Source organism: Mixophyes fleayi, chromosome 2 (genome assembly GCF_038048845.1).
Source record: "Mixophyes fleayi isolate aMixFle1 chromosome 2, aMixFle1.hap1, whole genome shotgun sequence".
In the NCBI taxonomy this organism is placed as follows: domain Eukaryota; kingdom Metazoa; phylum Chordata; class Amphibia; order Anura; family Limnodynastidae; genus Mixophyes; species Mixophyes fleayi.
The window spans coordinates 312,189,871-312,216,119 of NC_134403.1; the positions used below are offsets into that span (position 1 = coordinate 312,189,871).

Consider the following 26,249-nt stretch of genomic DNA (forward strand, 5'->3'; position numbering starts at 1 on the left):
ACCCCCCTCTACAAATCCTGCCTTTGCCCCTGGTGGCCAATGTGATAATGGTCACTCAGGACAAGCAGAAAGATTGGCTGGGGGGTCACAAAATAAATCCTTTGTGCACTTCAGTAACACAAATCCTCGATAGGAGCGTCCATCTTTAGACATCTTTAATTTATTGGCTTGTATATGTTCTCATAAAACTTTTATTACATATATTATTTTTCTGTTTATAGCATTAGAGAGAGTTGTTTATTGGTGATACCCTAGGGTACTGTTCTGCTCTCTGTATTGGGTACATTTGTATCCAGAAAGTTGTCTGGGCTTGGGAAACCTTTTGTTTAACACTTATACAAAACCCAAGTGGCGCATATACAAGTATAACTTTTTTGTCATAGTTGGGCTACAGCAATAAATTACCATAACATATCAAAAATAATAAAAAAGAGTCCACAGACTCAACAGGCGCTTAATCAGATGCAGCTAGACCTCTTGCAGAGGCAGCAGAACAATATTTAGCCGCCTGCGCTTTGCTTGGCCAGTCTCGGGGGATATGTGCACGTGTGACATGGATTACCGATTCACACATGCGCAGTAAACTTTCAGATCCAGTTGGTGGGGAAAAAACATAGCTACCAATGGTTGAATTTTTTTTTCTAAATAAATTAAAACATAGTTAAAATGTATTCACCATTGAAAAATGCTCTCTTTAAATAGGGTTTAACATAGGGGTTAGCATTTCAGGATGGCGATTGCAGGAAAATGAATGGAAAAAAAAGCATTATTATTTAAATGAACTGCCGCAATGCTTGTTGAATAGCTTTCCCCATGACGTTGAATTCAGCAGGCCGCATGATTTTGTAGAGCAAACCTGTAACTTCTATTCTTCTAATTTAGAATGATATAAGACAGAGAAGGACCCTCTGAACGTGACGACCTGCTACAAAGGTGTAAAGCAGGACATCCCATGTATATTATTCAACTTAGTAATGCACAACATTTGATATATATTATAATGTCAAATAGTGGCATGATTGAAAAACAAACAAACAAACTGAAAAGAAATGGCTATCATACTATGGAATATTTAATCAGATTCCAAATCCTCTCTCCAAACATATGAAAATAAAACATTTGGGTATTTATCTTATTCATGGCAGGGAGGAATAATGCTTTGGTGAAGTTGCGGAAGGTAAAATAATAAATAATGAGTCTGCACTGGAAACAGATGTTGGTGTTGTTTAAATATTTTCATTTACCCATTCTGTCTGCAGCCTAGGAGGATAATTTGCTCTGCAGTGGAATTTCTGTAGTGTACTATTGAGCTGCTTAAATATTTGCTTTTTAATTTAAATAAATTGAATTTGTCAAAGACCCATTGGATATGCAGATGTGCAGATCTTGGTTCTTCTTAAGCTTATGATTTGATTTGCATATGTCTGAACAGAAATGTAACAATATGAATAAAATGAAGGTTGCATTGTACACAGTTGTAATTCAGTCTATCGGAGGCTTGCCTGAAGAAGCTATATTTCATTTAGTATCACTGTGGCTGATTCATCTTCTTTTCCAAAGAAATGCAAATTTTTGTAGCAATCCAAAAATCAAAGATATGATATACATGAGGTCATTGAATCTTCCAGGGTTTTGTATTTTTTCCGCACATAACTCTGCCTCAGTATTACAATAAAGCCTAAATAGAGATAATAATAATTGAGTTTATAAAATTACATATGAAATTACAAATTGTGCTGCTAAAACTTGCTCAAGTGTGTCAGAGAGAGAATGAATATTCCGTATCAGTACAAACCTGTATCATGCTCTAATAACCCAGTAAAACAACCATGGACTTAAAGGGCTTCCATGTAAATGGCAATACCCAGGATCCTAGGTGTTGTCACAAAAATCCTGTACCATGGGGCTTATGATTATGGAGACTTAGCACAAATCTACTGACGTTTTGATCCTTTGCAGTGTTCTGGAAATGTGGTATATGTACAATATTTCAAACAGCTGTAAATTTAGCTCAGAGCATTCTTTGTCTATTATCCCTTGAAATAGCTATAGTTCCTGCGTCTTGTCCCTCAATATACAGCAAATAATATAATATAATTAAATTGACTTACAAACAGATGGTAGTTTTTATCTCAAAAGAGATTTAGGGCTAGATTTACTAAGCTGCGGGTTTGAAAAAGTGGGGATGTTGCCTATAGCAACCAATCAGATTCTAGCTGTCATTTTGTAGAAGGTACTAAATAAATGAAAGCTACAATCTGATTGGTTGCTGTAGGCAACATCCCCACTTTTTCAAACCCGCAGCTTAGTAAATCTAGCCCTTAGTTTTTTATGAGGCATATTACTTTAAGACTTGAAGGGGCATATTCAATTGTTAGCGAGACGGGTGAAAATCCTGCGCTTGTTTTTTCCTGTTCGAGCGCTCGTTTTTTTTTAAAAAAAGGCTCAATTCAATTGTTAACATTGCATCCACCCCCTCGCGCTCTATTATTGGTCCTAGCGAGTTTGAAATGAGGAGTGGTTATGGCAGTCATTTTAGTATAAAAAATTAATGCAAATTAATGCAATCAAGAAGGGCCCCAGCACTGCAAAGGAGATTGGGCCCCTACACTGGAATCAAGAAGGGCCCCAGCACTGCAAGCAACAATCCCCCCCCCCCCCTAATGCCTTTTACAAACATTTCGTGAACACTGGCCAAGCATGGACATTTATAAGGTACAAATATTTGTTGGGACTCTGCGTAAATGAGTGTGTGTAGGTACAGCATCAGAAAACTGAGGATTTCGTCCATGGTAAGTATTTTGTTTTTTTTGTTTTTAATAAAAATCTATGGTGTACATGAGGGTGTTTACTGCATTTCTTGGGGTTTTATTATTTTTAATAAAGATTTGTGGTTGGAATGAGGGTGTTGTGCTTTTATTTAACATTTTGCTTTGTGGAACTACAGATCACAGCCAGCCGTGGGTGTAAGAGCATGTTGGCACTTGTGGTTCTACAAGTGCAAACATGCCCTGGGTGCCATGGGTACGCTGGTGCTTGTAGTTAGACAAGTAGCAGCATGCCCACACTATTTAGGCCAACATGGCTGGCTGGGACATGTAGTTCCACAAGTCAAAAATTTTTTTTTTTTTTTTTTTTTTCATACAAAATCCCCATTTATTACCCTACTACCCACAGCCCAGAGGTAGTAGGAAGAGCCCTAGTGCTATCGGCACTGGGCTGGGTGTCCCTAGGGGTGTGGCCCGCTTACATTTTTCAGCGGACCACACTCCCTAGGGAATCCAGGCCAGCGCTGAACAGTCTGTGGGTGTTTAGTCATTATGGCCGTGGGACCCAAACTGCAATTCCCCCCCCTCTGCTATAGTGCCTATCACCCCGGCTGGTTTGCCTAGTGCTGGTTCAATTAAAATAGGGGGAACCCTATGCAAAATTTTCCAAAGATTTAAACACACACAGCAATAGCCTGCCAGCACTAGAGTTAAGACTAAAGTATAGAGTGGGGAGCAAACACTTTTGGTTTTAAAAAATAAATAAATAACATGCTGCTTTTCACAATTTTGATGAGAGCTGACTGAGGTCAGGCACAACCACCCTACCCCCCCCCCCCCTAAAAAAATAAAGTTTAAATACACGCACCACTAATGGATTTTTTTAAAGGGGGAACTTTGAATTTTTTTTTAATTATTCCAGTTATTTTTTTAAAAAAATAGTACTTTTCAGTTTTCAGGTTATTTTAATGAACTTTTACACCTATTTTTTCAGTTTAATTTAGATTTTTCTTAACTTCCAAAAAATTTGTTTTCATCTTTGAGCAGACTAAGGAGGTGCGAGATGAAACAGCAGATTTGCCTTTTTCACCCACAGCGTTAAAAAACAATTGAATAGCTTTTTCCGCTGAAGGTTCGCATCCAGCCTATACTTTAACATTGACAAACGGTTGGAGCGCGATAAGACCGTTTCGGTAAAAAAAAAAAAAAAAAGATTAGAATTGCGGGAGAAGTTTCCGCGCTCGAAAAAAAAAAAAAAAAAAAAAAAAAGACTTAACTCGCTCAAAATTACAAACTCGCTAACAACTGAATACCCCCCGAAGAGGTAGAGTTGCGAAAACTTCTAAAAAGAAAAAGTAGAGGTGTTGCCCATAGCAACCATTCAGAATCTAATGATCAAATTATCTAGAAAATGATAGCTAGAATCTGATTGGTTACTATGGGCAACACCTCCACTATTCCTTTTTAGAAGTTTTAGTAAATCTGCCCTGAAATGTACCTTAGCTTAGAGATCACTGTCTGGGATTCACAGATATGTCAAATTTTGATAACTCTAGTTACATCTGTATAAATAACATGTCAATGTGACGAAATGATCTAAGCCAGAAATTGTTAAAGTGGGTGGGAACTGATTGGTTTTTGCACAGTGAAATGGTTTATGTTAGCAGTGGACAACAGATGGTCTGCCTGAGGCCTGCCAAGCCTTCTCTTGTGGCCCTCCCAGAATCAGGGCAGCCAAATTCCACGTTATTTGGCCTCTTCTGTACAGTGCATGAAAGTCACATGGCATACCCAGAGGAGGTGGGAGTGCACCGTGCTCTCTCCTTCCTCTTGGTGGCCCATTTGAAGGGTGCCCAGCCAGGCTGATTTGCCTGAAGCCCCACTCTATTATGCACCGAATTTCTTGCCTCTGGCCTTATAATGTGTCAGACCGACAATAAAGTACACAAACTCAGGAGAACTAGATAATACATTTTGGAAATGCACTAATTAGTTTTTACAGTTTAATTCAAATCCAAGCAACTACATTCAGGATCTAGTAAACCATACAAAATGTTCACTACTGAAAATAGAAGTTGTGCTAGGCCGCCCGCTTGCAGCACTGCAGATGAGCACATTACTGCATCGCTGCAATTTCTTATGATCCAGGATTGTGCAGTGTCCTCAGTTCTACATATGTACATTTCATGGTCAGGAAGGGATTAGACATATCAGAGTAATGCAGTAATAGTATTCAGGTATTCAGTGGTAGTAGAAATAACACATGTAGGAATGAGTAGGGTTTATTTATGGGTTTTTTTCCCCTTTATTTAGCTATGTGAGAGTGGTGTTGTCAGAATTCTGGGAATATTGCTGGAAATGAAATTGATAAATGAAAGCACCGATGTTATCATAATGTTGGGCAGGTCAGACTGTCCTGCACAAAGTTTCTCTATTGATGGTATAATTCATAAATTACACACACCATTGCTCAAGGCATGTTCTCATGATGATCAGTGAGGTGATTTGTCCCCTTGTTCTACAATACAATGCAGGAGGGCAGAATTCTATTGTGACCAGCTGTACTTCATTTCAGTTTTCAGGACATTCACACACTCTATCAATGCCAATATAAGTCTCTGTATAGTCGTGTTGTGTAATGCTAGTCTATGTCAATTTGAAATAAGGGGAGTTTCTGCCCCTAAGCTGTCTGACATTGGTAACACACGTTTTTGCTTAAGATTGAACTTTTCCCAGTTTGATAAATAGACTCCTGCATGAGGAAGTGGGAAGGAGAAAGGTATACAGAACTGAAAGTTGCTCAATCAATTTATAGGTTCATAGCAGGTGCTTGAAAGGGTGGGGTTATCCTGAAATGAACAAACACAGAGAAAAATCCCCCAGCACACTGCCATAACCACCAAAGGGGCTGGAAGGAAGGTATGCCTTAGGGTAGGCCTTGAAGTCTGTCACCCGAAGCCTACTAGGTAACACGTTTCTTTCGGCCTGTGGATTTGCACGTTCATCTTGACAGAAGATTTTAATTTACTTGTTCTAATATCAGTTTTTCAAATATGAAAAACTATTTTGTAATTTTTTTCAAGGTGTCAAACAACTGCTAAGTAGATGAAGGATCCACTGTTATTTTGCTGGACTTCGCCCACCAGAGTGATTCTGACAAACCACCTCACAGTGATTAAAGTTCCTGTATTTCGTTCCATTTATATGGTTGTATTTTTGGTTCTGTGTTTTTTCATGGCCAATCATAAATAATCACAATGTATGTGACGAAATGTAGTATATTTAATGACTGATTGTTATTTTCTGTTGAATCTATGTATAACACTGCGATTATTTTATGTAACCTTCCAAAGTGTATTTTGTTAACTGACCTGAGTCTGACCTAGGCAAGTGTCAATGGTCTTTTGAAAGTAGCCAGGCCCAGAGACAGATCTGGGCGTAGTTTGTGTATGAAAAGGAGTTGGACTTAGCCAGACAGAAATAGCAGAGGTGAGAGAGTCTCTGAGGTGTCCAAACAAATATCTAAGTGACAGATAATTTACTTCGGAAAGCTCTGTGACAATTGGGAGATCAATCTGTCTTAATTGACAAACTAAATTTCTAAGGTGGGGGGTAAAGAGCCAACAAGAAATGGTTTAAAAATCACTTGTTTCACACATCAGATTGTCCAATTCTTTGAGGAGGGTCTACCATGACTGAAATGTGCCATTCTTCTTAATGTGTACTCCTCACACACCAATTCCTGAACTTGTAAGTAGGGATTCTGGTTTTATTTCCTATTTTGTTTTCTGAAACTCATTTGTGCAACCTATTGTATGTTTATTACCTTTTTGTAAATAAGCCATGGAAACATTTTTCAGATTAAACATATTTTATCTAGCGTACTCTCCGTGATTCTTTGTGAGCTTACAAAGCCCAGGGGGGCTCATGCTATATAGGTATGTGATTGAAGTGTGAAACATTAATAAGTGGTTCTGGTGAGCGTAAGGACACCATAATAAATTCTTTGTGGTGGCAGTAAAGGTGTATTCATTGTTAATTAACTAAGGTAACACCAATCACGGCCAGCTGTTCCGATTGCTGTATTTGGGATAGGCTGGGCGTTCTTGACAAACTGGTTGGCAGCTTGGGGGGATTGATAATATTTTTCTTTTTATCATAAGAACTTAAGTGAATTAGTGGTGTGTGATTCTAGAGAGAGTCAGCATCCTAATTGACTGGAGATTACGCTCAAGGCTTACAACATTTTAAAAGACATACTGCACAAATAGTTTCTGTTCCCCTTCTTTCTTGTTTTCTTTTCTATATTTTATTTGGTGGAAGTGTGATGTCCAGGATGGTCCCTGACTATAAGCAGATGAAAAAAGACAAGCTTTTGGCTTTGTGTGTCAAAAGAGGACTTGCTGTCGTCCCCATCAGGAACCGAGAGCAACTGATTCAAGTGCTTGTGGATGCTTATCAGAAGCTAAGTGCCGGTGGAGTCCAGGGAGAAAGCATCAAGGCTTCAAGAGAGCAGTTTACACTGGACATTACCACAAATACCTCTGTTGAACCAACTGAGGAACCTACCCTGAACAGTTACATGCATGTTGCCCTCAAACAGCTGAAGGAAACTAATCCTGTAACATCGCTGCAGCTGATCCAGCAACTCCAAGAGGCTGCTGATTGCCGTGCTTCTGTAGACAGGGACGCTGCCGAACGCTGTGCTGCAGCAGACAGGGAGGCTGCTGAACGTCAAGCCGAATGCGCATACCAGTTAGAGCTAATCAAGCACAGTGGCCAGTCGGCAGAAGAGGTCCGGGTAAGAAAAAACCGAGGCACAACCAATTCCCTGTGTTGGAAAAAGATGGCAACCTTGAGTCGTTCCTAAGGGGATTTGAAAGGACAGTTTGAGCTGGACTCTAGTAAGTGGGCCAGCTATTTAACCCCTGGACTGAGAGGGAAAGCTTTGGAAGCGTTTGCAGACCTTCCCCATGAACTGGACAGCGATTATGTCACAATTAAGAAAGCCTTATTACTTTGTTTCAACATAACTCCTGAGGCTTACCTGCGGAAATTCAGAGACTCAAGGTGCAGTCACTCTGATACTTATGCCGGACTGTTAGCGCAATTATCATCAATGATGCATCAATGGATTGAGGGATTGCAGGTGCTGTACTATGATAAGTTAAAAGATCTTATTCTCCAGGAGCAGTTCCTCACACTGTGCCCAGCTGAGGTGAGAGAATGGGTTGTGGATCGTGACCCTAAGACAACGCAAGCGGCTGCTAGCCTGGCCGACAAGTAAACAGTTACCAGGGCTCCTGTAACAAAGAAGAGTTGGTTAGCGCCAGGGCAAACTACGTGGAAAGAAAGGCAACCTGGAGGATCACCCCTGAGCTCCCCGTCAACCAAACCAGCTATAGCTGCACCTTTTTGACGGGGCAGGGGGGAAACCTGTTTTGGCAACTGGCCACAGGTGTTTTACATGTGATGAAGTGTGGCACATCAGTGTCAATTGCCCCAAAAAGAATAAAACCACTCCTTCTCCTGTGGGGGGGCCCGGCAGGAAAGCCAGTGCCGGACGTCCTGTGTGCAGGAGGACCACAAGAACGCTCCAGAGACAATCTGCAAGCGGTTAAGGTAGGACACCAAGTCACACTTGGATTGTTAGACTCTGGAGCAGACCTGACTCTTGTACATCTAGCTCAAGTGAGCCCAGAGAACATTGTTCCCGGGAAGACTATTGCTGTGCGAGGAGTGGGGGTGCCCACATTCTGCAGTACCCCTAGCCAGAGTGTATCTGGATTGGGGATCTGCCAGAGGAATATGAGATGGTGGGGTACTAGATAATCTGCCTGCCACAATATTTTTGGGGACTGATTTGGGAAGGATGCACACTGCTTATATAAATGAAAGTGATGACATTCCTGATGCACTGGTGCAAACTAACTCTATTCTTACTCAGGTGAACTCTGCTGACCTGCATAGAATAAATGCAAAAATATGTAATGAAATTTCATGTGCTGCTGAGAATACTCAGCAGATTTGCAGGTACCTGTGATGCAGAGCGAGGGCTTATGTGTCAATGTGTTTGATGATAAAGCTCTTGTTGGAGAGACTAACCCTTTACATTCCCCAGGTTGTGATTGTGCATAAATGTGATACCATGTCTGCTAATGTTTTAGGTAAGCAGGTCATTTTACATGTACCCAATTCTGAAGGTGACCCAAAGTGTGAAAATGCAAAGTGTGAAAATGTATCAAATGTATTAGCAGTAGTGACCCGGAGAGCAGCACAGAGGTACTGTGCATTAACCCCAGAAAGTGTGGAGGGAAGTTCACTAGAAACTAAACCCCCTCCACCCACCCCCCTCCACCCACCCCCCTCACTGTAGAAATTGCAGGCTCAGGCAGTGATTTGAATGAGCGACCTTATGCTGTGTTCCACACTGACAAGCTTGGAAGTGATATCTTCAAGGCGGAACAAAACACTGATCTTAGTTTATCAGCAGTGAGGTGGAGGGTCAGCCAAACCTGTCTTGAAGGTGAAGAAGACAGAATTTTTTGGGAAAATGGCCTTTTGTACAGAGAAAAAAAAGTCACAAGTATGTATCCAGATGTAGTTGCTGACAGACAGCTTGTTGTACCACAAACTTATAGGGAAGGGTTGCTGAAAGTAGCCCATGAGATGCCCCTAGCAGGACATTTGGGTGTTGCCAGAACTAAAGCTCGTTTGGTACATAATTTTACTGGCCTGGCATGCTGACTGACAGAGCCAAGTACTGTCGCTCATGCCATGTGTGCCAGGTTGTTGGGAAGTCTGGAAATGTGGGGAGGGCCCCGCTCATTCCCCTGCCCATCATATCAGAACCCTTTGAGCAGGTTGCTGTGAATATTGTAGGTCCCCTAGTCATTCCCTGTAGCTCAGGTAAAGAGTACATTCTGACTGTAGTGGATTATGCTACTAGGTACCCAGAAGCAATAGCTCTTTCCTTCATTCACTCAAAGTAGCAGATGCCCTTATAGCTATTTTCTCCAGGGTGGGGTTCCCAAAAGAAATCTTAACTGATCAAGGTACCCAATTCATGTCTAACCTCATGCAGAGTCTTTGTAAAAAGATGCAGGTCAATCATTTAATTACTTCCCCGTATTACCTGCAGGCCAACGGGCTATGTGAGTGCCTTATTGGAACAATAAAACAAATGCTTAGGACTTTTGTGGAGTCGCAGGGCATAGACTGGGGGAGGTTCCTGCCACACCTCTCTTTGCATACTGCGAGCTACCGCAGGAATCCACTGGCTTCTCACCTTTTGAACTCCTGTACGGGTGCTGGGTGCGCACCCTGTTAGATTTAATTGGGAAATTGATCACCCCAGACACAACAGTGGTACACTATGTAGTGCAGTTCAGGAAAAAATTGCAGTCCCTAATGGGGATGGCACAGAGCAACCTGAAAGCTGCGCAAGCAAAGCAGAAGCTGTGATATGACTGCAATGCGAGAAAACGCATATTTGAGGTGGGGCAAAAGGTTCTGGTTCTGATCCCTATGCGGCAGAACAAGTTGCAGGCTGCCTGGGAGGGCCCCTACACCATAGTACAGTGCATTAATGATGTTAATTATGTTGTGGCAGAGGATCAGGACCAAAAGAGGCAGAAGGTATATCACATCAACATGCTCAAAGCTTATCATGACTGGGAAGTTTGTGTATTAGCTGTGTGTAGCTTGCCTGAAAGTGATCAGGAGTCTGACCCCTTGGTAGATTTAGCAGCTGTTGCTAGAGAGGGAGGGTCCCTATCAGATGCTCACTGCAGTGTAGAGCTGTCTGATGATCAATTAGAACAGCTAGCTTACATGCTAAGGCCTTATCAGTCTCATTTCACAGGGAAACCTGGAAAAATACACTTAGTCACACATTATGTAGACACAGGCAACCAGACCCCCCTCAGACAGCCAACATATCGGCTCCCGGTTCTGTGTAGACTATAGGAGGTTGAATGATGCCAAAGTGTTTGATGCTTATCCTATGCCTAGTATAGATGAATTGAAAGATCAGCTTGCCCAGGCACGATACATCAGTATCATGGATCTTAGTAGAGTACTGCCAGATCCCATTGTCACCTGTGGCCCTTGAGAGGTCCGCATTTATCACCCCATTTGGGCTATTTGAGTTTTTGGTCATACCATTTGGAATGAAAAATGCCCCTGCGTCCTTCCAGCGCCTGGTCAATGACTTGCTAGAGGGCCAGGAGGGACATGCGGTTGCCTACCTGGATGACATTGCAGTGTTGAGCCAGACCTGGGAGGAGCACCTGATCCATCTGAATAGTGTGTTAGGCCGAATTACTGAGGCAGGTCTGACTATCAAGCCAGAGAAATGTCAGCTTGGCATACGTGAAGTGAAGTTCTTGGGGCACCGTGTAGGGTGGAGGTATCCTCCGCCCAGAGCCCGGCAAGGCAGAGGTTACCACGGCGTTGCCAACTCCTACCATGAAAAAGCAGCTCATGTCTTTCTTAAGTACAGCTTTGTAGTATAGAAAATTCATGCCCCATTATAGTACCCTAGCCAAACCTCTGAGTGACTTAACAAAAAAGAAATTACCACAGGTAGTTAATTGGGCAGAGGATTATGAGAATGCATTTACAGGTCTGAAATCTGCTCTGGCCCAGTCCCCTGTGCTACAGGCCCCAGATTTCAAACAGAGATTTATAGTACAGACCGACCTGTCTAACTATGGACTAGGAGCTGTCCTTAGCCAGGTGACAGCACATGGGGAGGAGCACCCTATCATTGTCCTAAGTAGAAAACTACTCCCCTGGGAGGTGACGTATGCTATCATTGAACAAGAGTGCCTAGCCATCGTATGGGCACTGCAAAAGCTACAGCCCTACCTGTATGGACGAAATTTCACCATTATCTCAGACCATAATATTTGAAGCTGGCTGAATAGAGTTTCTGGGGATAACGCCAAGGGGCAGAAGTGGCGAATGGGCAGAAGAGACAGTAACAGGTCATAGTTCTCCGAGCAATAGGTTAGGGGGAGGTGTAACGAAATGTAGTATATCTAATGACTGATTGTTATTTTCTGTTGAATCTATGTATAACACTGTGAATATTTAATGTAACCTTCCAAAGTGTATTTTGTTAACTTACCTGAGTCTGACCTAGGCAAATGTCAATTGTCTTTTGAAAGTAGCCAGGCCCAGAGACAGAGAGTAGTTTGTGTATGAAGAGGAGTTGGACTTAGCCAGGCAGAAAGAGCAGAGGTGAGAGATTCTCTGAGGTGTCCAAACATATATCTAAGTGATAGATAATTTATTTCAGAAAGCTCTGTGACAATTGGGAGATCAATCTGTCTTTATTGACAAACTAAATTCCTAAGGTGTAACACATGTAGGAATGAGTAGTGTTGATTTATTTTCATAGTGTTTCTTTTCCTTTGTTTAGTTATATGAGAGTGGTGTTGTCAGAATTCTGGGAATATTGCTGGAAATTAAATTGATAAATGAAAGCACCGATATTATCATAATATTGGGCAGGTCAGACTGTCCTGCACAAAGTTTCTCTATTGATAGTATAATTCATAAATTACACACACCATTGCTCAAGGCATGTTCTCATGGTGATCAGTGAGGTGATTTGTCCCCTTGTTCTACAATACAATGCAGGAGGGCAGAATTCTATTGTGACCAGCTGTACTTCATTTCAGTTTTCAGGACATTCACACACTCTAACAATGCCAATATAAGTCTCTGTATAGTCTTGTTGTGTAATGCTAGTCTATGTCAATTTGAAATAAGGGAAGTTCCTGCCCCTAAGCTGTCTGACATTGGTAACACACGTTTTTGCTTAAGATTTGGCTTTTCTCAGTTTGATAAACGCCTGCATGAGGAAGTGGGAAGGAAGAAAGGTATACAGAAGTGGAAGTTGCTTAATCAATTTATAGGTTCATAGCAGGTGTCAAACAACTGCTAAGTAGATGAAGGATCCACTGTTATTTTGCTGGACTTCGCCCTCCAGAGTGATTCTGACTGATTGTTATTTCCTGTTGAATCTCTGTATAACACTGAGAATATTTTATGTAACCTTCCAAAGTGTATTTTGTTAACTGACCTGAGTCTGACCTAGGCAAATGTGAATGGTCTTTTGAAAGTAGCCAGGCCCAGAGACAGACCTGGGAGTAGTTTGTGTATGAAAAGGAGTTGGACTAAGCCAGACAGAAAGAGCAGAGGTGAGACATTCTCTGAGGTGTCCAAACAAATATCTAAGTGATAGATAATTTACTTTGGAAAGCTCTGTGACAATTGGGAGATCAATCTGTCTTTATTGACAAACTAAATTCCTATGGTGGTGGGTGAAGAACCAACAAGAAATGGTTTAAAAAATCCCATGTTTCAGACATCAGATTGTCCAATTCTTTGAGAAGGGTCTACCACAACTGAAATGTGCCATTCTTCTCAATATGTACTCCTCACACCAATTCCTGAACTTGTAAATAGGGATTCTGGTTTTATTTCCTATTTTGTTTTCTGAAACTCATTTGTGCAACCTATTGTATGTATATTTATTACCTTTTTGTAAATAAGCCTTTGAAACATTTTTCAGATTAAACATATTTTATCTAATGTACTCTCTGTGATTGTTTATGAGCTTACGAAGCCCAGGGAGGCTCATGCTATATAAGTATGTGATTTAAATGTGAAACATTAATAAGTGGTTCTGGTGAATATAAGGACGCCATAATAAATCCTTTGTGGTGGCAGAAAGGTTGTATTCATTGTTTATTAACTAAGGTAACACCAATCACGGCCAGCTGTTCAGATTGCTGCATCTGGGACAGGCTGGGCTTTCGTGATAATGTATATAAGATTTAGAAAGGCAGATGTGGTGAAATAGAGGTACTAAGCCAGGTAATAAAAGTCAAGCCCACCTGGCAACTTTCTTTCCTAGTAGATTCAAATTTACTTTTTTTGTTTTAGCCCAGTCACCTAAGTTCTATACACCATTCCTCTTCCAAGAAATAAAATCCATGTTTAACACACTTCACCTTGATCCTATTACTTATTTATTTCAGCAAATCCAATTATCACATTATTACAGGATCAACAATCTGGACACTCATGCACATGGGATGAGTTAGTTGCTTCGATGTTTGCTTCCTTTCCCAGTCTTAAACTCAATAGGGATCTGGGTTCACATAGACAGGAAGTGTAAAAATCTCTCTGGAAGTGTCAAAACCAGTGAAGGTTAAAATAGTGTGGTTCCTCTTTTGGTTAGCTGAGACTGTAGATTGCTATACCTGCCATAATTGATGGGGATTTAGAAGTACTGATATGGATATTAGAACTAAATGGCCTGAGGTCTCAGAAGTTTTAGAGATTTTGATAGTGTGAAATTAATTTTAAATAATTTTTATCACTACACAGTATAATATAAAACATATTAAATGGTGTCCAATTACATCTCCCTTCTGTCTGCCACCTTTCCTCTGTGTCTCACCACCTCTCACTCTTGTCTCCTGTGTTACTTAATTTACTGTCATTTCTCAGGGGCCCCCCAGTGACAACCACCCACTGCCAAAGTTATTAGCCTCATTCATTTTTAAATGCATGAGGCTAATTGGACTGCACAGATTCCTCAGAAGTGCTGTCTGAGTGTTCTGAGGATAAGTCAGCCAGAAAGGCATGGAGGAGGCTGCAATGAAAGAGGCATGTAGGGAGCAGCAATGAGAGAGGCATGTAGGAAGCAGCAATGAGAGATACATGAAGCGGGCTGCAATGAGTGTGTTAAGGATGGAGTAGCATGAGAATTTCAACTGCTAGGACCATTTCGTGAGATGTTAACCATTAGCAGCCCCCTTTCTGAGGTACTCGTTACATTCCAAAGTACTTGGTTTCCCCCAGGACTTAAGCTCAGGTAGTAGCAGTTGTTGAGCTACCACTTGCCCTGTGGAGTGGACAGAACACGGCAGGATGTAGTAAGCAAACAGGATGTTAATAGCAGAACTCAGAGCCAGACAGGCAGGGGTTAATGTAGAGTAGTATGGCACTTACCCATGGAGTACATAGCACACAGTAGCAGGTAGTGAGCAACTAAGATGTTAATAGCAGAATTTAGAGCCAGACAAGCAAGGGTTAATGCAGAGTAACAGACAGGCCTAGGTCAGAAGCAGGAGAAATCAGAAGGTCCTTTTAGGAAGGAACTGCAGGTCTGGGCTGGTAGAGTTATGAGAGCAATTCCATTTAACAAACCAAGGTCAGAATGTAGGAGAAGACAGCAGTTCGTATAAACAAGCCAGAGGTCAGGGTAGGTAGAGATATGAGAGCGAATCTGTTTAACTAGCTTACTTCAGAATACAGGAAAATACAAAGAATCCTTAGTACAATCCAGGGCATAACATTAACAGCAGAACAGATCAGGTTACAAGGCACACTAGGTCAGGCAGGAACTATTACACAAAGCGGTTTATAAAGCCAAAGAGGCATATAGGGGGCAGAAAAAAAGAGAGAGACAGGCAGGGGGCAATGCCAGAGATATATAGAGGGCAATCAGAAAGATATGGAGGGGGCAATGAGAGAGATATATCAGGGATGCAATGAGAGAGATATAAGGGGGAATGATAGAGATACAAGGTGGGCAGTGTGAGAGGTATTAAGAGGACAAATGGAGAGATGCAAAGGAGGCAATGGGAGGGATATGAGGGGGCCAATGTGACAGATATGAGGGGGCAATGTTTATATATGTGTGTATTAGATCATAAGGTCTAAAGTGTCCTGGGCCCACCACACTCTTAATTCAGCTCTGTGCACAAGAGCTTTCATCGTTAGTCTTGTACGGACCATGGATTTAAGGCTGTAGGTAAAACCTCCCTGAATTCATACTATTAAAGCCTGTGTGTATGAGCCCGAACAATTAAAATAACTATTATTGAGAAATCATTTTTACTAAGAAAATGTGAGTAAAGAGCTTGATCTGTTTGCCTTTTGGTTTGCACTTTTAGCTGGAATAGTATAACATTAACACATAACAGTTATTAGTATAAATGTGACACTTTCTGTAAGAGTCCTCTTTTAACTTTATAAAGAATATATTTGCTCTCAAGTTTTGCTCTCAAATTTAGTCATATTAAAATATTACATATTTCCCTCCTCAAGTAGGTTTCTAGAATATTTAGCATGAATATTATACTCTTTCCTATTTGCTTGTTTGGAATCCTAACTATACAAATGTTTCTGCATATGGAAATACTACCTATATTTATTTCAGAAGGTTTTAAAGGTTCTACCTTGTAACTTATCTTAAGCTATTAAGCAAAATTACATGAGATGATTAGTTGGTATTTCTGTGTGTTAAACTTTTGTTGGGGCTACAGATTCAAATTACATTCATTGAGAACAATGCTGTTCATTGTGTGGCCAAGAAGTTAGGTAAGCAAAGTAATTAATCACTGAAACCAGTTATTTACTGAAAAATGTTGATTAAAGATCAAAATTACGGCTCATGAAAAACCTGCATTTGGATGGATCCTCAAAACGGTATTTGCAAACAGTCTGTGGGCTTATGTGTTTGTGTGATGATATCTGGTTACTTAACATTTTCATGTGTTTTTCTCGTATTGGGTGAAGGGCTGAAGGGATACTCTTCCCCACATTTCTTCTTTATGTTTTAATTTTTTGGATGCAGAGATATCACACTCATCCCTGTAAACATTCCTGACAGCAAAAACAGAACATTTTATGCCACACCCCAAAGCAAATGCCTCTTTTAGATGAGACTGTAACCCAACCGGTAGCACATTACTCCTTTCAGTAGATAGTAATTGGTACTGTCCCGCTAAAATTCGGATTGGCTGGTTATAATTATAACAAATAATAATGGGCAAAGTTGCTCTGATTGCAACCTGTAAGGGCAAAAGCAGCTTAAATGGCAGAAATAGCACTTTTATTTATGCATATGAAAAGCGTACATGAAAGCATTGCGTTTAGATGCATTTTATTTTAGTTTTAATATTAGATTAAAAAAGCATTTTGCGTACATAGCCTAATAAACTTTTATATAATCAGTTTAATAAGCTTGCTTTTATTTAATGTTTTCTTTACACTAATACTCTTTGTGGAAACAGATTATCTACAGGAATTATTGTTAGTTTTCTTAAATGTAAATCTTTCTAGTTCAATTCAGTAAAATGGATTCACTGGGAAAGCTGCAAATTCTGATGTGAGCCATCGACTACATCCAGAATTTGGCATCTTGAACACTGTGATTGTTATTGCTGTTGGGACCCACCTGTGTGGGATATTGATCATCTTTATTGATTGAGAACTCTCATGACATAGCTGCTCTCTCCCCAGCTCATTGTAACATCAATTTTATATGCTGGAATAACAAACCGAAGCTGCTCTGTTTCAGTCCCTGGTGAGAATTCCCTTTGGTACTTTTATCAGAGGATGTTTGTTAGACAGCAGGTACTGTAGACACAATAGAATGTCATGAGGTCTTCACTTGCATAAGAATTAATGCAGACTTAGGGCAGACATGCCGATATCACCAATTTCATCACGAGACATTTGTCTGGTTTTGTATATCCAAATTACTTTTTCATTTAATTGGCCTCCGCTCAGTTAATTATTCGATTTAAAACAAACATTTTACAACAAATTAACTCAATGTAGAAAGATACTGTCAAAAAGTAAGGGAAAAAAATGGGACAAGGTAAATGTCTCTCTGATAAAATGGGTCTTTCTGAGCTATTTGTAGCATTTACATATGTAAAGTATAATTATATACTTAAAGCCAGCTCACGGATTATGTATATGTAATATGTTCTTTTCCTATACATAGTACAGGTGGGTTATTCAGTTGATAAAACCCGTGAAGTTATTGTGCGTTATTATGCATGCATTGGTGATAAATTTACAAGGTGGTGAAATGTTTAACAGATCAAAAACTTTAATCAGGAAATGACAGAATTTATGCAATTCCTGCTAATATTTTGTCAAATAACAGACTTTGGAGCATATTCAATTAGCTGCGATGCAACTGCGCGCTTTTTAATACAGTACAGCAACATCAGAGATTTCCCTTCGCAACCTTATGAGTGCAATGGGAAATCCGCAATGTGTCAGTAACGCGGAGTACCTTTGCGCCCATTACGGAGGCACTCCGTGCACAATTGAATTTGCCTCTTTATGCACAATGGGCCTGATTTGTTAACAAATGCAAAACGAATGTAATGTGCATTTTTTTTAAAAATGAACCTACATCGGCTATACGCATGTCCAACAAGGAGCATGATCAAAACAGAAAGCACCTACCAGCTTCAGTAGTGAATCCACAATCAGCCGAACCAAAGCGGAGAGTTAGTGCTGGTGACCATCATCATTATCAGCGCATATCTGCCGGCTGCGATATGTGTCTATGTGCAGATCTGCATCTGCTCACAGTTATGCAACAAGCCCTTGTGGTCCTCAGCCTGCGTTAGGATTAAAGATGCTCGGGCTCGGTTTTCTGAAAACCGAACCCACCCGAACTTAGGGGATCCGAGTAGGCTAGTGAGTTGGCTTGGTACTTTCCCGTGTCCTCGGATCTGAATCGAGGCAAAACATCATCGTTGCGTTGTCGGATCTCGCGGGTTTTGGATTCCATAAGTACCTCCTTCCCCAGGAGATCCAGCGCCATTACTCACACAGAAACAGGGGTAGTAGTGTTCTTGTCACTCTCCATTCTCCAGTGACATTGCTCACACAGAAACAGGAGGGGTAGCAGTGTTCTCGTCACTTGACAAAAAAGTACTGGAAATTCATGTTATTGAGGTTAATAATAATGTAGGAACAAAAACAGAACCAAATTATGTAATTTTAGAAAAAATAGGGCTGCAAAACCAAAACCAAAACCCGCAAGGGCGGTTTTACCTAAACCAAAACCAAACCATGGGGGTCAGTGAACATCTCTAGTTAGGATACCCCTTCCCTCTCCTATCCAGTCTCTACAGTTGCCAGTGAGCACAATTATCTGATTCAAGCAAATCTGCATACGTGCCGATTTTCTGGGCATGCACAGAAACAATTGCTTATTGTACACTATGCAAACTTCAGTAAGTGCCACTCAGCCCCAATGTGTTTTGAAACCTTGTACACAAACAGAATGCTACTGCAAGGCTGACAATCACTAGTTACAGCGGCAGTGGATATGGTGATACTGGAAACAATGTTTTTTTTTTAGTGTCAGGCCCAATTCTATGCATTTAGTAAAATGTATGTCATAAATACTAGTAGGTGCGAGCACTAATTTTGTCAATGAAAATAATCAAGATAAGTATTGTACTTAAGCTCCTACATAGTTAACAACCGCGTTGATTTGACCAGCACCACCCTTTTATAACATTTCCAGTCCATGGCTTTATTTCTGTCAAATGATTAGCTAAAATAAAACTGTTCCCTGATTGGCTTGAAGGGTTCGTTAAACCACTCATAGCAGATTCACCCAAGTCTTTACCAGTGAGTAGTGAAATAATAATGAAATAAATGGGGAGTAGCGCTTATTAGAATTATTGGCATAATCAACGTTCCATATTATGACCATTATTGCAATTCATGTCATAACAACAAAATCCTTTAACAAATTCATAAGAACTCACGTTGGCTTCTTTGACTGGTATGATACCACTTATAATAATTGATTATTTCATGGCTAATAATTGTAATACATTTAGCAGAGATTAATCATACACTATGCATTGATGCAAGGTAACACACGTTCTAGTTTGTAGAGCAAATAAGTTAGCATTCCATGCTTTCGGGTCATGACGGGCCTTGGTTGCCTAGAAAATTCAATATTTCCCTTAAAGCTTTGTACTGTTAAATCACTTATCATCATCATCATCATTTATTTATATAGCGCCACTGATTCCGCAGCGCTGTACAGAGAACTCACTCACATCAGTCCCTGCCCCATTGGAGCTTACAGTCTAAATTTCCTAACATACACACACAGACCGAGAGAGAGACTTGGGTCAGTTTGATAACAGCCAATTAACCTACTAGTATGTTTTTGAAATGTGGGAGGAAACCGGAGCACCCGGAGGAAACCCACGCAAACACAGGGAGAACATACAAACTCCTCACAGATAAGGCCATGGTCGGAAATTGAACTCATGACCCCAGTGCTGTGAAGCAGAAGTGCTAACCACTAGGCCACTGTGCTGCCCACTTATGTTATTTTCATCCTGTCTCTATTATATCTAGTGCTAACATGGTGCTGCCTTTTATTTGAGTCAAATAGTTATTTCAAAATGTTTCCTTTTTTATTCTGCAGCGGCTTTTATACGAAACAAAATGAATCTCTCTGTTCATCCCTGTGACAACTTTTTCCAGTATGCTTGTGGTGGCTGGATAGAAAACAATCCCATTCCCGATGACCAGTCAAACTATGGAATTTACCCATGGCTTAGGAATAATGTTGATCTTAAAATTAAAGGTATGTCTTTGCTCATTAACAATATTTATATTGCGTTAAATGACACAGACTATTGGGAAATGTGTGCTCAATGGTTACTCACAGCTCCGATGTTCACTAAAAACATGTAGCGACATGGTGATCCAGCTTGACAGTGTTAGTGGGAAATGCTAAATTCGCATTACGCTATTAATAAACAGTATTTTAATATAATTAAGTGTTACATATACAAGAGAGAATAGTATCTCAACAGTTATTAATGAATGTGAAAGTTGCATTTTCTATGCCATATGAATTGAAATCCAAACACACCCGTTGTCTGCCCCTTTAAAAATATAATCTCAACTTTATTTCCTGCAGTAGTTCAAATGAAAATCAGAAATAAGTAATGTGAATATTACTTTTTATAATTATTATAATATAATAGTAAAATAATTTTAATCTTAGGTTTGATTTGCTCGGTGAACTTGTTCGCAATGGTTTGTTCGCTAGTTAATGTGTGGCAAAACAAACCAAATATTATGTCATGTTTCATGATATAGTGTTGGCCACTAGAGGCGCTCTTTCATTGAAGATACAAGCAAGCAATATAGCAATATATTTCCTTTAGCAATATACTTAATGCTAACCAACATAATTGAAGTAGTTGTTAGAGGTAAAAATATATAGCATGATTAAATCTGCACCTTTAAATATGTGGAATATAATGAAAAATACGAAAATATATGTAAAAAATTAGATTCATTGAGGATTTTGCCAATTGTTGGCTACATAATACTTTACACACTGTTATATAACCATACTGACTTACTTTTCATGCCTTGTTTCCAAAACATCTGGAAGTAAGGTATGAAAAGAGGTGGGAGTGAGTTCTATGGGGGTAAGCATTTCCTAAGAAAACCTATATATGAAATGTGTTCTACACAATTGTGCTCTTGTGTGTGTTTTTTGAGTTGAACGCATCTTTAGATATGTGCAGTGACAAATACTAATTACTGTGCAAGTGAGGCTGCATAAAGATAGACCATCACCAGTGCTCATTGCTTGGTCTGGTTACAGCTAGTGTGGGGGAAACTAGCAGCATGGGGTCCCCCTGAAAAAGCAGCAACCAGCACAGGCTATGACAGGCTTAGTTTGCCCCAATGTAACAGGGAAACCACAGGGCGGGGTTCCCCTGTAATATGGGGACAGCCCCAACCTGTTCAGCATGGGCCTGAATTCCCTATGGGTCTGCAAAAAAATATATGACGCCCCCCCTCCTAGGAAAAACAAACCCCATGTTGATAGCACTGTCTCTCCCTAAACCCTCTGGTTGGTGGGTTTGGGATAATAATTTAAAGTGTAAAAAATAATACTTTAATTTGTGGCATTCCCAGCAATCCCTGACAGCCATTAACTACTTGGTTATGCTGTTGCCTGCAGAACTACAAGTACCAGCATTAAAGTAAATAAACACACACACACACACACACATACACCATGAAAAAAATAAGTAAAAAAAGACTCACATATTCTCCCATAGCCATTTTTGTACCTCAACTAAATCCCTTGGGATCTTTTTTAACTATGGGTTAAAAAACCATCATAGACAATTCTAGATTAACTTTGCTCAGAGCCATAATGTTTATGCCAGCCAGATGAACAATCTGCGGCTTTGCTCAGATTGGCTAGAACGTGGGAAAGTCACGCTGATTGGCTACTTGTGCAAAGACCCAACATGGTGTATGAGTAAACTATATTGTAGCAATGAATTTAATTTATAAAACGTACCAATGAGCTTTAGTGTATCAGTGTGTGATGTTGCAATTTCTGTCAGGTTTTTTTTATATTTAAACTTCTTTATTTTTAGAGAATAAATACCCTGTAAAGTAAACTAGTAAGGATATTAGAGTGTGATGACCTAATATAAATATGTGCAGTATCTCATATAAAGCAAGAGCCCGCTACTGCTGAAGCACACGCGAACAACTTCTTCCTTTTTAACTTTAAACTACACATAAGTTTTTACCTGGTTTAATCTCAACCTAGGTGCATAACTGCGCCAATGTTTTTATTCTGCTTGTATGTTTTCTCTGCATCTTGTCAGATAAATGCCTCCCTTTATTACAATATATATATATATATATATATATATATATATATATATATATATATATTAATATCTATATATACATATTTATATACACATACATATATATGCATACCTATATATACATACATATATATACATTATATACATCACCTATCCAAATAGATATCAAGTAGGATACCAAGTAAATAAAGCCTATAAAAACATTCTAGCTCAAAAAAGTTACTCCATTATTTACAAAGACCCAAAAATGATAACAAGTTCACACAAAAATGACCACTATGACAGAAAGTCAAATAAAGCAAGAAAGTCCTAAATTCTCATTAAGGCCCAATGGAACCACTGTGTTAAGATGATGTATCCAAAAAGAGTAAGATTAGCCCTAATCTTTCTAGGAGTAAATTTATATCACTTAAAAATCGATCCAAAACGATCCAAATTTGATCAAACGCCCAGGCGATAAATGTGAGGCAAATGTTCTCCAGGATTTACATCCATACAAGGATGAAATCTATAGGCAATTAGGTTATGTCAATGTTTATAAAGAATTTAAGGAAAATCCTACTAATATATTTAAAGCTGAATTAGACAAGATGCTATCTACAGCCAGAGAATGCCAGATTATTTCTGAGAACACATATCTGGCATTGCAACAAAAATATCTCATTACGCCATTACTCTATACCTTGCCAAAGGTGCATAAAAGCCTGGAATGTCCTCCTGGGAGGCCAATTATCTCAGCTAGAAATTCACTGTATCATCCAATATCAAAATACCTGGATTTCTATCTGCAGCCTGTTGTGAAAAAAGGACCCAATTTTTTAAAAGACACCACTGACCTATTGATTAAGTTGGGTTCCATTAATTATCTACCAGAACAATGTGTATTCTGTTCCATTGATGTTGTGAGTCTATACATGAATATTCCCCATCAGGAAGGTCTACAAGTGGTAGAACATTTGTTAAGTGACAACATACACTATAAAGGTCCAGCGACACTGTACTATATAGCAGCCGCAGCGCTCTCAAAGAAGCATCTGCGCCGCCGCTTCTTTGACAGTGCCGCGGCTTCTGTATAGTACACTGCTGCCGAAACTACGCTGCTGCGCATGCGTGGGCACATGCGCAGCAGCTATCTCGTGTTTTTTTTTTTTGGGGAGGGGGGCCCTTAAAAATCCTGCGTGCACCCCTGAGAGGTGTGTTGGATGTACCACATGCAGATATCTAGATAGAGGACCTGACTTTGTACACCCTCCGTCAGTAGCTCATCACTTTAAAGAACTTAGACACCTTTTGGTCACATTGAAATATAAACTGATTGACCATGTTCCTGAATAATAAGCGATTTCCCAGATTGTGCTTATGACTTGCTGGCAATGAGAGGAATTTCGGAGACTCTCGGCTTTGGCCCCAAATTAAAAAAGTGTAATTAGGTCTATGTTAATGTGGGAAACAACAAATTAACAATGCTGTGGAGCTTCATTTTATTTCAATGGTTCTTTCATTTCAATATAGTTTCCACATGTTGTACAAGGAATGGGGCATTGACAGGAATGGGAAAGTCCGACTAACAAATAAATAAGACAAAAAACATTGGGCAGCATATTCTGTATAATCTTTAGTAGATTACCCGCATAAACTCAAGGAAGCTTCTTGGTCTGCAAAGGATGCTCTCACTAATGTGTGGCACTAGCCTGTAGTAAATAGGTGGGACCTGTACTTTACAAACCCATTTTATTAAAAAAAAACCATCTTATTAAGAGCATCAAATTAATAGAAGACAAATATGCATCCTGTACAGAGGATGAATGAAGATAGAGAACAATATGTTATAAAACAACAATTATAAATAATTACAAACATGCAGTAAACAAACAAGGGAATTGGATGAGTTTTGATGCCTGTTTTTTTTTATTTTAGTTAGGGGAAAAAATGAAAAAGAGCAGAAAAAAGAAATGGGGTTGGGGAGGGGGTGTGAGGGAGTGACCAGGGTGGGTGGGGTGACGCCTCTTGTGCAATGAAGCATCGGTAGAAAATTAGGAGCTCAGAGTACATTTCTTTGCTCAGTTGGTTAAACCTAGGATTGAGGGGGAGGGATGTTATTATACTGGGTCCATGTGCCCCAGGTTTTGTAGCAGGTGATATTTGAATTTGAATTCCCCAAAATACTGGTCCTCTGCTCCATCTCGTAAATATAACAGATTTTTTTTCCTGAGGACAAATATAATAGTTGGATTCTGATTTTTTCTAAGAGCTGACTACTATGTAAGTGGCCACTCTTAAGTTGTGTCTGATAAACTTGTTAAGATGTTTGGAAGATCAGGCTGTGGTAGAAACGTGTGCTGTGGTTGGATAGGAATATCAGTAGCATTTAAGGTTACAATAAGGTTTGAAACCTCAGTCCTGAATATGACCGGACAAGTACTAAACATTTTTTATATTTATAATTTGGCACATTTAGATCATTTTAGGTTTAAATCCTACGTATAAACATTGGAGCACAAATCATAGCTCTAGCCAGCAAAATGAGCCTTTGTTACAATACTCAGCCAAGAACATTAAATACAATATTTATTTGAGTCATAAGGGACAGTTTTATCTGTTAACAAATATGCTATAACTCATTACACAAATATACTGTTACACAGATTTTCTGGTTATCCTGTAGAAGAAAACATTTGTGGCATGAGATATACTAAGCAGAAAGAACTGATAATTACCTGAACATTTAGGACTCTAAGATGTGAAAAAAAATCATAACATAATATAGAACATTATATATGATAATATAAAACTAACCTAACATAGGCTTGCAACATGCTGAATACAGCTCCCTAACTGGTTAAAAAAGGCCTCAGGGTGACAGATTGTAGTTTCAATATACTGTACATTGGGGTGAGCAAGTCTAGCTCCAGCTCACCTCAAAATATTTGCAATGATTTCCAGGAAAGTCTATTTATATCTAGAAAAAAAGTATTTTACATAAAGAGTGCATCTGTCACCTGCTAGGTCTTAGGATCATAATGTCCTGCTAATTGGAAGTTGCAGAGATGCCACCTTCATGGCTCTCTAGCAGTCTCAGGCTTACATTGGCTTATCTCTGTCTATAGCCAAGTTGGGCAGTCTGAATTCTGGGAATATGAGCAATTCAATTTAAAGGGGTTTTACTAGCGGAAACTGGCACTACCCTGAGTAAACTAGAACACATAGGACCATACCTCCAAACAATGTCCAGGTGCAAAATGAGATAATATAGACTCAGTAGTAGGTGTGCGCAGCACCCACCCATCACAATAAGCAGGACATACTTCCGGTCATTCAGTGACAGTCTGCTCAAATAGGCATAGTAGTTACAGGGGCAAACATAGGATTTCTAGAGTACATTTTCCATGCCACGCTGCCAGAGTATGTATGATCATAATGTAAGGGATGTATCTATCATTTTAGCTATTGCTATTCCACTCTCCAACCCCTTCCCATCCATGTCAATGCTGCATGTACTACTGCTAAGTGCATGCAGCTCCCGTTTCACAAGTAGAGCAAAGTTAAGTGGGACATACCTCCTGACTGTTCCTGCAGTTAGGGAAAAGTCATGTCTGAATGATACAGTTACCCAAAATTTGGACTGCCCCACCAGATTCAGGACAGCTGATCATCTGTCCTGCTCATTCCTACCTATATTGCAGCTTATACTATGTATTTCTGATGGTGTCTTAAGCTCCATTGCTGCTTGGTGAGATCTTGGAATGTTCGGGCCTTATTTGGGAAAAGGGATAGGTAATTGAGATATGAAAAGCTTAGCAATGAGTCAGCCAACCAGCTCCAATGTATAATCAATAGCACCCACGTTTAATAATTTGGCCTCTGTAACTGCAACTAGCACAGGCATTAAATTATTAGCATTCCCACTTAATAAATAGTCCTATTTCTCCCTAACCAGCCTCAACATTAATAGTAT

At 39.8% G+C, this 26,249-nt stretch overlaps 1 protein-coding gene across 1 annotated transcript in view; it reads left to right on the top strand.

Moving 5' to 3' along the window:
• The window catches only part of PHEX (phosphate regulating endopeptidase X-linked), a 147,705-nt gene that overhangs the window by 14,542 nt on the left and 106,914 nt on the right, over nt 1-26,249 (top strand). The window contains exon 3 of the mRNA XM_075198312.1: nt 20,062-20,223. Coding sequence (XP_075054413.1) covers nt 20,062-20,223 — 162 coding nt within the window. The remainder of the gene's footprint in view (nt 1-20,061; nt 20,224-26,249) is intronic.